Below are 13,391 nucleotides of genomic sequence, written 5' to 3'. Positions count from 1 at the left end.
GAAACATGAAAAAATCATATACAGATGAGACCTGAACTTTAAATAAGCACAACATGCATGGAACAAAATATGAATAATTGGTTTAGTATGTCTTGCTGTTTATAGATATAAACTTTTAAAAATAGGAATTATTAAAAGATGATCACTTTTCTGGAGGAAATTAAACAGCTGTGCACAACATAATAATGAATTAAGACAACAAGAAACCACACCTAATTCTAGAATAAATAACATGGGAGAACAGTTAATAGTTCACCAAAAGAATTAGTCCCCTCATCCTAAGAGCTGCCCTCCACCTCCACACCCACTCCACTAGTATTTCAGGTTTCCTGTTGCCAAGGCAGACTCCATTTCCTTGTGCTACCTCTGGGGGTCCCCAGGGGCCGGAGGTTCAGTCTGTAGTCAGGATGGCTCATTACTGGTTCCAGGGGCTCCTCTTCTCTCCAGATTCAGGGGAGCCACTACTGCTCAGCTTAAAGTTCTTCCTGTCTGAAGCAGCTCAGTTGTCACCAGCTGAAATCAAAGAGATCAATGAGTGGACACCAGTCAACCTGCAGCCTCCTCTGCCCACCCAGAAATTTAGTACTCTGGTATACTTGGATGGCAAAGGCAATATGGTGTCCTCTTGGGTCCTGGTGTCACATTTTCCTGAGCACTCCATCAAGCACACCATCTGTGCTGAGTACACAAGTCTGCTCCTTTGGAACACTTCAATTAAAAATTTCCACAAATGGCTCAGTGGTAGAGCACTTGCTTAGCACGTGTGAAGCACTGGGTTCGATCCTCAGCACCACATAAAAATAAATAAACAAAATAAAGGTATTGTGTCCAACTACAACTAAAAAAACAATATTAGAAAAAAAATCTCCACAAATGGGGCAAATGAGGTAGAAAATGAGGAACTCTGTAGTACTAGTCAGGTTATGAAATGCACAAAAATAGGAGGAAATGTGGTTTGAAAGATGATAAAAAGATTCAGAATCTAAAAACTGTAATGGGATAGGTAATAAAAAGGCTCAAGATGTGGCATTTACTAAATTTAACCTAGTTGAAATTATCTCTTACAATAAAGAATCCCTAAGCAAAGCTAACTGAACATAAGGGATCCCTGCTCTCCAATCTAAGAACACTTTATCCATCACTGTCTTATGATGCTAATCATCTCTAAATACACTTATTTTATTTATTAAATAAGTTAATTCCTTAGAATTCATCCATAAAATCTAATTCATTGCCACAATTTGATACCCAAAATTATGAAGGGAACCCTAGATGGTTCACAAGCTTTCAAAAATGGCAATAATTATAATTAGAAGTCTATTCCCCTATTCTTATCTGTCATCACCTCAAACCAGGTGTCTAATCAGAAGCTCAAGCAGCCACATCTAAGGGATATAAGAGCAGCTACCTGGGTCAGTAGGCTGGAAGGTGCAGCCTTACGGCTGGTCCCTGGCCTTCCACTAAGATAATGACCACTCCACCACTTCTACTTTCTAGTCTCTGCTAGAAAAGAGATCAAGTCTATATTTGCAAACTTCCAAAATCCTGGAAGCAGCATATTTTCCCATGAAATAGATCAAAATGTTACTCTGAAGACTAGCTACCACTTCCTTCAAATTGTCCCTACACACATCCTTCACCAAAATGATATAATTTTTCATTCAGTTAAACTTAATACTAACTCTAAAGAAACAACACAAAGATTAACAGACACTTAGTGATAATGAAATGATTGAGAAATAAAGTTACCCAACTTTAAGGACAGTGTGAAAGAGATGGCCTTCCAGGCACAGCAAGGGGTCCAGACTGACCAAGTGTTAATCCAGAAGGCCTCACTCCCTTGTTAACAAATTCTTTTGCAAAGCACTGTACAAGGCAGAATGGAGGGATAAAAGGTCATTAGTTTGGTGGTTGGGACTTTCTCCCCATTATTTTCTGTCCTTTCTTTTTATTTTTATTGGTGCTTTATAATTTTATAGATAGACAGTTGTGTGTGTGTGATTGTTATATATTTGTATATGCACATGATATAATAATATAATTTGGTCAATTTTATTCTATAGCATTTCCCCTTTCTTATTCCTCTTCCCTTTCCCTGGCTCCTTTCTCTAAATTATTAGTCTCCCTTCCATGTTCATGAAATCCACCTCACCTTTTTTTTTTTTCTCTCTCTCTTTCTTTCCTCAAGATTTCACATATAAAAAAAGATAACCCCTAACTTTCTGAGTTTGGCTTATTTCATTTAACATAATGTTCTCAAATTCCATCATTCTAAACGGAGAAAAATTAAAGGCATTCCCTCTAAAACCTGGAACAAGACAGGGTTGTCCTCTTTCACCACTTCCATTCAACATAATTCTTGAAACACTGGCCAGAGCAATTAGACAGATGAAAGAAATCAAAGGGATATGTATAGGAAAAGAAGAACTTAAATTAGCACTATTTGCTGATGATATGATTCTATACCTAGAAGACTCAAAAAGCTCCACCAGAAAACTTCTAGAACTAGTAAATGAATTCAGCAAAGTAGCAGGATATAAAATCAACACCCATAAATCAAAGACATTTCTTTATATCAGTGACAAAGCCTCTGAGAAGGAAATGAGGAAAACTACCCCATTCACAATAACCTATTTTGTATTTTATTTAGAGACAGGTCTCATTGAGTTGCTTAGCATCTCACTTTTGCTGAGCCTGGCTTTGAATTCTCAATCCTCCTGACTCAAGCCACCCAAGCCACTGGGATTACAGACATGCAACACCGCACCTGGCTCTTTTGAGCTTTTTAAAGAATGGTTACTTTAACTGAAAAACTGCCATTTTTATTCTCATAGGACATTTTCTCAGGTTTTAGAATTCTATACTGTGGATTATTTTCTCTCAGTGCTTTGAAGTTGTCATTCCATTGTCTTATAGCCTTCACTGTTTCTAATGAGATGTCAGTCATTAGTCTAATTGTTAATTATCTCAAAGTACACTGTTTCCTCTCCCCTGGCAGCATTATACATTTTTCTCTTTATCTTTGGTTTTCTGCATACTTACCACAGTATACAAGTATGAGTTGCTTTTTCTCCCATGTGGTGGTAATAGGCTTCTTGAATGTGTTGCTTGATAATTTTTATCAGTTCAGGAAACTTTTCAGTCATTCTCTTTTCAAATATTATTTCTACCCATTATCCCTCATCCCTGTCAGGACTTGATTACACACTTTTGATCTCCTCAATATATCTGTGTCCCTCAATCTCCTCAATCTTCTCCATCTTTTTTCTCTGAATCTTATCAATTCCCTAATTTTCCTTTCAGCTCTATCTCATCTCCTGTTAAACCATCCATTAACTTCCTATTTCAGTTCATTTCTTTTTTTTTCAAGTTCTCTTCTGAAAATGCTGAACCTTGTCTTTTATCTCTTTGAACAAGTACAGCTATATTTACGTCTGAAAACTCCATTTTCAACAGCCCCTATAGATCTCCTATCTTCTGTTGCTTCTACTTGATCATGTTTTGCCTGAATTTTTTTAAATTATGAGATGAATATACCTGCATGATTTCTGCAGTAACAATTTGAGGCCTCATGTAATGTTGTTATCTTCTAGATAGGATTTGCATTTGCTTCTGCAAAGCACCTGAGACAAAGACAATAAACTATAAACATATTTAAAGTGGAGCTATAGTCATTGTAATGTTCTATCTACATCAGATTCAGCCCTGCTTCAAGGTGGGGCCCTTCAGTGTCCTAATTCCAAATCAGAGTCACCAGAACCACACATATCCCACATTCGCAGGGCCTGAGTTCTACTCCCTTCCCTTCTAACCCTAAGAGGATATCAAATGCACTGCTCAGTTTTTCAAATGATCTTCCAAAAATCAGCAAATATCCACTAGAGAGAAACAGCTCCAAATACTAGTCTTATTTCCCTAAGGTTTTATTTTCTCCTAGATATTTACCCTCTTATTGCTTCTAAAATACCTTCAAGTAGTTTAGTAGGTGGGAGGGAACTTGCTTTTCTATTTGTTGTCTGAAAGAAAATTTATTGCCAACTATTTTCTATCCCCTAACCTTGGGGAGAAGTAGCAACCACACTCTTCACTTTCATGCTCAAATGTATTAACCCAACTTCTTCCAAATAGACTCACTTTTATCCCTGACAAAACTTTTCCATAACTTTCCTCTCTTTCCTTCCTGTATCATATTTACAACCTAAAATCCTCAATTCTGTGTAAACCTATCTACTCTAAAACTTTACTAACACACCTATTGTTCTCTCCATAGTTTCCCTTCCAGCAATGTACAACCACCGGGTGTGGTGACGCACACCTATAGTCCCAGTGGCTTGGGAGGCTAAGGCAGGAGGATCAAGAGTTCAAAGCCAGCCTCAGCAAAATCAAGGCACTAAGCAACTCAGACCCATCTCTAAATAAAGTACAAAATAAGGCTGGGGATGTGGCTCAACAGCTAAGTGACCTTGAATTCAATCCCTAGAACACCCCCCACAAAAAAAAAAAAAAACTAAGAGCCTGGCCTTGCTCCCCTTCTGCCCACTTTAAGCCACCAACTACCACTCCATTGCTCTCATTCCCCTCCCTGAGAAAGTTTTAAAATGTGGTCTAGACTCACCACCTCTATTTCCTCTATTACATCCTCTTTACTCTCCTTTGGAATATAACTTTTGCATTCATCTCTACAACAAAATTACGTTTCTGGTATTGCTAGTGAAGAAGAGCCTCATTACTAAAAACTGGCATGCTCAGACTACAAACTTCTCCCTTTTGTTCTCCAGTATACCTCAGTCTCCTGCCTCTTCTAACTTTCTCTTAAATTCTCAGATTTCCTGCTGATTCCTCTTCTTTCACGGGTTTATCTCTTAGGTTTCTACCATTTGCAAGGTCTATTCTTAAGACTCATTTCACTTCTCTGCTAAATAGTTATATCTTCATCTCTAGCCCTATTCTCCAAAGATTCTCTTTAACTTTCTAACTTCTTGCTGAGTAATACTGGCCAGCAATTTGAATGAAACATGTTTCTAATTCAATTTATGATTCTCCTCAAACTATACTGTCCACCTATGAACTGTATCCAGATTAATGACATCATTATCATCCTTAGATAGCAAACAGTAGACATCTTACCTCTTTCCTCCATTAATAATCTATGACCGAATTCTGTCTATTCTCTTTTCAGAATATTCCTAAACAGATTCCTTCCTTTACAACTTGATTAGCACTGTCAGAATTCAGCTTGTTGCAACAGTTCAACATAGAGATAACAAAAGTTTTTTAACAGGTCTCTCAGCCATTAATCTCATCTTCAACCCATGTTTCACCTAAAACATAGAAGATATTTAAGAATTGCCTTTCAAAAAACGCTTCAAATTACTCCAACTATGTAATCTAACATACATTTTTGTTGGGAGCTGGCGACCGCACCCTGAAAATGGCGCTGGTTTCCTGCTTCTGCTTCTTTAGCGGTTAGAGTTGTTAGAGGTAAACAACTCCTTGTAAGGCTGTGGGGCTGGGCTCTGGCCTGCTTCCGCTGCGCTGTACCTATTAGACTTTTCCACGTGGTGCTAGTTCACTGGTGGGGCTGGGTACTTAAGCTAGGGCAGACCGACCGCTCGCTCTCTTTCCTGTTTTCTCATCACGCTTCAAGGGTCCTGAATAAACTGCTGAAAGAAGAATCCTGTGTCGTGTTTCCCTTGCTGGCGAGGGGTCGCGACACATTTTTATTCTCATCTTTTACTAAAACTTTTTTCAATATTGTACTAGGTAAATTCCTGATGAAAACCTTAGGCTGGGAGAGCCCATGTTTGGCTTCAAAGCCTGAAAAATGACTTTAAAATTGAGTTACAAAAATAAACTTTGGCAAAAACAACAGAAAGAACTACCTGTAGGTTCTGAAGAGTAAACAAATGAAAGACAGACTTTTGGGAGAAGAAAATTGGAGAAGTGACTGATACTAGGATGAGTGAGTTTCTAGCATTTGTGTTTTTGTTTTAGGAAGGGAGAGGAGTACATGTTTTGCCCCAATACTGACTCCCATCATACAAGTGATACAGGGCAGGCAGCTAAAACATCCACAGAAATTCCAAGGTTGCCTGGCCAGAAGAAGGGGAAACAGCCTGATCAACCACAGATGGTTGCCAGTGGGACAGGAGAATGCTGAAGAAAAGAATGCTCTAATTTCTATGAACATTGTACAAATCTCAGACTGACCCTTAACTCTTTTGGTGTCTAAGACAGACTCAGTGTAGCATCATAATGGCTTAAAATTGTAACTGAGAGTTCAGCCTTCTTTTATAGAGGACTAAACTTACAATCTGAACTTAAAAGAGGGTCTGAAACCAATGGATAGTAAAATAAAAAACATCAGGGACTGGAGTTGTGGCTCAGTGGTAGAGTACTTCCTAGCATGCATGAGGCACTGGGTTCGATCCCTGGCACCACATTGAAAAAACAAAACGAAAGAAAGAAAAACTAACAAAATAAAGGTTTTGTGTCAAAAAAAAAAAAAAAGAATCAAGATTCCTCAAAAGAATCTAATAGAATTCAAAGTCTACACAGGAGACTCACTTGAGTCCAGAAGTTTGAAGTCAGCTTAGACAACACAGCAAAGCCCTCCAAAAAGTAAAATAATAATAATAAAATAAAATAAGACAGATACAATCCAAAATAATTTGACATACAAAAAAGAACCCTGAAAATGTAACCCATTCTAAAGGGAAAAATCAACACATCCCAACCTTCCCAATCTCAAAATGACTGCCATTAGAATTATCAGAGAAACACTTTAAATCAGCTATGGTAACTATGCTCCCTGAGGTGAAAGACAAAAAACTTGAAATGACAGAAAAGAAATCTCAAAGAAATAAAAATTTACTTTAAAATGAGAATTTTGAAGCTAATAAATGCATTATCTGAAATTAAAGAGGCAGTGGGTGAGCTGGGGTTATAGCTCAGTGGTAAAGCATTTGCCTAACGTGAGACACTGGGTTCAATTCTCAGTATCACATATAAATAAATAAAAAATAAATATCCACTGACAGCTAAAAAACAGACTGAGAGAAATCTTTATAGCTAAGTAGAAATAAAAGAATAAAATGTCAGTGAGCCTGAACGTTACCAACAGAAACTATTCAACGAGAAAAAGGATTGAACAAAAAGATGGACTGAGCATTATGGACCGGTAGGACAATATGAAAAGGTCAAACACAAAGATAACTGGAGTTCCAAACATAAGAAGTATATACGTCACCCAAAATTAATAAAATAATAACTGAAAACATCCCAGATTTGGTTAAATTCATAGACGTACAGATTCAAGAAGCTGAGTGAAACCAAAAAAGGAAAACTTCAAAGAAAACTATCCAGAAACTTCATAATCAAACTACTGAAAACCAAACATACAACGAAAATCTAAAGCAGCCAAAGGAAAATGACATCCTCCATAAAGAGAAAACTGGATTCTATATCCAACAAAAATATCCTTTAGGAACAATGGCAAACCAGAAACATCTTCAAATAAAAAAGAAAATCTACCACCAGCAGAAATGACTATAAGAAACACCAAAAGGAGCTCTTTAAACTAATAGGAAACACAACGGGAGCAAAAAGTGGGACTTCAGGAATGAATGTTAAGCATTTGGTATTATTTAATGCATATAAATTATACCTCAATAAAACAGTTAAAGATTTCAAGGAAAATTTTCTGTCAACCACAGATGGCTGCCAGTGGCAATCGAGAACAGGAAAATGCTGAAGAAAAGAATGTTCTAATTTCTATGAACAGTAAATTTGACAATCACATAGAGAGGTGGAATAAAGACATTTTCAGAAGTGCAGACCTCAAAAAAATTTCATGTGTTCTTTCATAGATAGCTATAAATGTATACACTTTGCCAAAATAATACAGTGAATTAAGAAAGAGGATGATGTGGATATAATAAGGAACACCAAGACAAAGAAGTTAAGGAATTTTTCCAAGAAAATAGAGAAAGGAAACCCCAAGATAGCAAATGTGCATCAAGCATAGAGGGCAACCTCTAGATGGAGGACAGCAGTTTAGATTGCAAATTATCAAGAGTGAATGTCATCACCAAGATCCCCTGCACAGAACTGCCATAGAAACAGACACACAGACAAATGGAACAGAATGAAGAGCCCCAAAATAAATATATTTATGATAAACTGATCCTCAAGAAAGATGCCAAGAGCACACAATAGGGAGAGCACAGGCTCTTCAATAAATGCTGCTGGACTATGAACTCAAATTCTGCTGTCATATATAACAAATTAGAATAAATAAATAAATTTTAAAAAATAAAAATAAAAAATAAATGCTTCTGGGAAAACTGGATATGCACATGCAAAAGTACGAAATTAAGACCATATACAAAAATCACCTCGAAAGAAATTTAAGATTTAAATATATGACTTGAAAGTGCAAAACTATTAGAAGAAAAAAAATAAAAGGATAAAGCTCTATAACACTTATCTAGGCAAAGATTTCTTTGGACTATGAACCCAGAAGCATAAGCAACAAAAGCAAAAAAGGACAAATGAGACTGCAATCAAACTAACCATCTTCTGCACAACAAAAGAAACAATCAATATAGTGAACAGACAACTTATGGAATGGGAGAATATATTTGCAAATCATACACCTGGTAAGGCATTAATATCCAAAACACATAAAGAACTTAACTCATGAGCAAAAAAAACTACCGTATTTTTAAGTATGTATATATTGGGTAAAGGATCTGAACAGATAGCACCTAATCTCACTTATATGTGAAATCTAAAAAAAGATGAACTCAGAAGTAGAAAATAGAATGGTGGTTTCTAGGAACTAGGAGATTAGGAGGGCTGGGGAGATGTTTTGCAATTAGGAGAAATAAGTTTAAGAGACCTACTGTGTATCATGGCAACTACAGTTAATAACAACATCGTATACTTGAAAAATGTTAGGAGACATTTTAAGTGTTCTTACCATGAGAAAACAGTAAGGAGTAGGTCAATTAGTTTGATTTAGTCATTACACAATATATACATTCAACTGAACAAATAAGCAAATTCTTGTAAATAATGAGAGCCAGGTTTATCAATGCTGAAGAAATTACAAATGTACAGAAAGGCTAGAAATACAATGGAATTGGAAAGTATAACTCAATGGTTTATAATTTTTTAATATTTTTTAGTTGAAGATAGATACAATATCTTCGTTTTATTAATTTTATTTTTATGTGGTGCTGAGATAGAACGTAGTGCCTCGTATGTGCAAGGCAGGCACTCCAAACTGAGGTAAAACCCCACCCAATAATGTTTAGAGACTTACAGAAATACAGTTTATATACACACACACACACACACACACACACACACACACACACACATGCATGCACACACACACACACACATCTACACACTGACACACACAAATGGATACAAGTTTGTGTGTATATTCTTATATGTATGTGTATTCTTTATTCCCTACCTCTCTATGCTGAGAGCCCAGAATCAATGCTACACCAGCAGCAATGAACATTATCAGGTGCCCAGATCTGTTTCTAAATACCACTCATCACTAAAAGGAACCAATGCTGCTTTAAAAAATGGCCAATGCTGAGCACAGAGTAGGAAAAGACAAATATGAACCCAGAAGAGCGGCTAGCAAACTACAGTCCACAGTCCAAATCTAGTCAACCACCTATTTAACCTTACATTGGAACACAGACCACTAGTTAGTTTACAAATTGTCTATGGCTGCTTTCCTGGTGCAAGGGTAGAGTTGAATGGCTGCAACAGAGACCGCATGGCCTACAAAGCTGAAAATATTTACTATCTGGCCACTCACAAAAGAAGTTTGCCAAGCCCTGGCCTAGAGTATCTTACTCCAGAGAGTAAGAAAACACTTAAAAAATGATGGGGACATGTCAAAAGTTCACAGGAGCCCGCTGATAAGGCTACTACTTGGCCAAATATATGACAATTTAAGTATAACATTTTTAAATGATAATGGATTATAACCCAATAAACAAAAAAAGAATCCATGAACCCATATTAATAAAAAGACAAAAAAATTAATAAGCAAATAAAAGGGAGAAACTCTTTCTTACAGCAAACTCACAACAAATATAAAAAATAATGATGGAATTAGAAATTTACTATTGGCAAGCATATCACAATGATTCATATTCATCATGTTGAAACTAGTGGGTGAAAGTCTGAGAAGTAAACAAATACCAAACAGTCTCGAAGTATCCTCTAAGATATTTGGTGAATACCAAGAAGAAAATCATATCTTGACAATGCAGTCATCTGGCAGATACACCTTAACCAAGTAATCAAAGTAAATACCTATAAATGGACATCATCTGCCTCAACAAAACATGTCAATTTTGAAAACACTGGTCCAAATGGAGGAACTTGCTACAAAATAACTGGTCTGTAATCTTCAAAAATGGTGAATTAATGAAAGGAAAAATCTGTGCTATACTGAAGGAGATGAAGGACACTGGCAACTTTATGCAACTCAGGATTCAGGATTTTCTTTTCATATCAAGGACATAATTTAGAAATTTGAATAAGATCTATAGATTAGCTAATGGTGTTATATTTATTAGTATTAATACTGATTCTGGTAATTGCACATTTATCAAAAGAAGATGGCTTTCTTTTGTGTTTCTGCTATTTACTCTCAAGCAACTCAAAAAAAAAAAGAGGTCTAGTAAATAGGTTATCTTAAAGGAAATATGGTGAAATGCTAACTCTGGGGAATCTGGTGAAGAGTCTAGAGTAATTCTTTGAACTATTCTTGCATCTTTTCTGTAGGTCTGAATTTACACATTTTTTTAAAAAGTCTTTAATTATAGAATAATATGGGTTTTGTTTTGTTTTTGTTACCAAGGATTGAAGCCAGGGGTGCTTAACCACTGAGCCACATCCTCAGCACTTTTTTATATTTTTATTTAGAGACAGAATCTCACTGAATTGCTTAGGCTTCACTTTTTGCTGAGGCTGGCTTTAAACTTACAATCCTCCTGCCTCAGCCTCCAGAGCCACTGGGATTACAGGCATGCACCACCACACCCGGCAATCACATGGTTTTACTGAATTACTTTTTTTTATGTAAAGCATATTCCCAACAACTGACAATGTGACAATTTTAAAAACAGCCCCTACATGGAATACAAATGATGCATTAAATCAGGGAAGTTCAAATAATCAATCAAAAGATATGTTAGCTACAAGATTATTCCATCCAGCTTGATATAAGCCAAAACAGATTTATTAGCTGCAAGCTCAACTAAGTGATCTCAAATGAGAGTTATGTCAGTAAAAACATTGCCTCTTAACAGGTCAGAAGTGATTTTACTCACTTATATCTTACAAAATATTTTGAGGATTTAAAAGATTAAATGTCCTGAAAGGGACAACAAACCAGCACATTTTGCAAACACAGCTGTTAGTTAAAGCTCTTGAGAAAAGAAAAGTTCTGGAATAGGAATCAGTTGTAGGAAGAGATAACAGTTATAAAGTATTGAGCAAACTTTGGAATTGCTTATTATTAATCTAATAGTTGACTTGTTTCTAAACATTTGTTTCTCTACTACATGTTAGTAGGCCTCTTCAGGCCTGGACAGAGAGCTATCAACATGTCCTAGGAGGTCCTTTCTCTCATGGCACTTCAATCTAGGGAGAAAAGGGAGACAATAAACAAGTGCACATGTAAGACAAATTAAACAGAGTGAGGAGCTACAGACCCACGGGATGGACTGACAGAGCACTACTTATAGCTTCCACAATTAGGAAGAGCAGCCTTTGAGGAAATAATACTACTGAGGCTAAGTCCACCATGCGAAAGTCAAAGTAAAGCAGAGCACCTGACAAGCACAGAGACTAGAAAGGAGGAACAATCTCAGCATGTTCAAAGAATTTTTTAAAACCATCTCATTAATATTCTATGGATAATAGATAATAATCAATTTTGCATTAGGTGTGGTAAGAGCATTGTGACTGTGTGAAAATATTCACATTGCGTAGTGAGATTATGTACACAAATGATGTCAGGGATTTCTTTAAAATATTTCAGCAAAGGAAAGATAAATTTAAAAGATGAGTGAATCAAATGTACAAAAATTATTGAATTTGGGAGATCAATAAATGGAGATAGATGCTCTTCTCTCTACTTTCTTATATGTCTGAAATTTTTCATAAAACTTTTTAGAAATGCCATGTAACAAAAGTTTCACATTCAAACTGACAATACCTCATACCTTCTCTCTCTTACTTTAACGCCCCAGCATGACTCTCACTTCTTCCGTTCTGTTCTGGTTGTCTCATGTGAGGAAACAGACAAGAAAGCTGTAAAGGCAGACTTACACTGGACAGGTCCTTTGCTCCATGGCTGAATCCAGTTCCTGTGACAGAACTAATCTATGCAAGATTGAAACCCAAAGAGTATTCAAATAAGAGAATATAAAATAAACAACCACATACTGATAAACAAGTCATTCTTCCTGAGGAAAAAAAAAAAACAGAATTGCCCAAACTAAGGACCGCCATCCTCCTAGAGATTAAAAAACACAATAGGCTTCTTCCTCTTGCATTCCCTGGAGACTGCTCTGCACAGCTCTCCTGGCCTGGACCTTGCTGTAGCACTTGACACAGCTGCGCACTGCCTCCCTCGTGAAGCTCTAGACTTCCTTGGCAAACAGGAGAGCATGACCAAAGATGCCTTTGCTCCTTCCTCTTAAGGACAAGTGCCACATCTTAAAGACAAGTGTCATAATGCCCCTCCTCAGAGATAGCAAGCAACTTTGTCCCGCATGACAGTTCTGAAAGAACACGGAGTGAGTCCCTTCTGGAACCCAAAAATCTATGATTTGTAGAATAGTGTGGAAATGGTGTGTCAGAAATTTCTGTTTCTATTAAAAGACTCCATATTCTGAAAAATCCTTGGATACAGGCAGAGTGTTCATAATCTGAAAACGTGAAATCCAAAATGCCTCAAAATCCAAAAAATTTTTTAATGCTACCATGATACCACAGTAGAATAGTTCACACCTGAGCTGAGGTTGTGGCTCAGTGGTAGAGCGCTCGCCTAGCATGCGTGAGGCACTGGGTTCAATCCTCAGCACCACATAAAAATAAAATAAGGATATTGTTTCCCCTACAACTAAAAATTAAATATTAAAAAAAAGAAAAGTCCACACCTGACCTCACATGAGAGGCCACAGTCAAAACATAGCATGCTAAAAATACTGCATGAAATCATCTTTGGGCTATGTGTACATAGCATATGCAAAACATAAAAGAATTTCGTGTTATCTTGGGTCCTATCCCCAAGACATCAAATATTCCAAATTTAAAAAAAAATCTTAAATACAATAAAAGTA

General features: G+C 36.6%; 1 protein-coding gene across 15 annotated transcripts in view; it reads right to left on the bottom strand.

Moving 5' to 3' along the window:
- The window catches only part of Dis3l2 (DIS3 like 3'-5' exoribonuclease 2), a 339,632-nt gene that overhangs the window by 288,853 nt on the left and 37,388 nt on the right, over positions 1 to 13,391 (bottom strand). For 10 of the 15 annotated variants that reach the window (XR_013424398.1, XM_078018215.1, XM_040268004.2 and 7 more), the window contains exon 2: positions 365 to 513. Coding sequence is in view for 14 of the 15 variants with exons in the window: in XM_078018215.1 (XP_077874341.1) it covers positions 365 to 416 (52 nt within the window). In the remaining variant the exon portion in view is untranslated. Of the gene's footprint in view, positions 1 to 364; positions 514 to 596; positions 784 to 1,754; positions 1,867 to 3,042; positions 3,060 to 13,391 lie in introns of those variants that run through there. The other 5 variants (XM_040268002.2, XM_040268005.2, XM_040268006.2 and 2 more) reach the window with 3 other exon arrangements.

This window comes from Ictidomys tridecemlineatus, chromosome 7 (assembly GCF_052094955.1).
Source record: "Ictidomys tridecemlineatus isolate mIctTri1 chromosome 7, mIctTri1.hap1, whole genome shotgun sequence".
Classification (NCBI taxonomy): Eukaryota; Metazoa; Chordata; class Mammalia; order Rodentia; family Sciuridae; genus Ictidomys; species Ictidomys tridecemlineatus.
The sequence above is the reverse complement of the archived record's forward strand: the minus strand, read 5'-3'. Positions and strand labels throughout refer to the sequence as shown.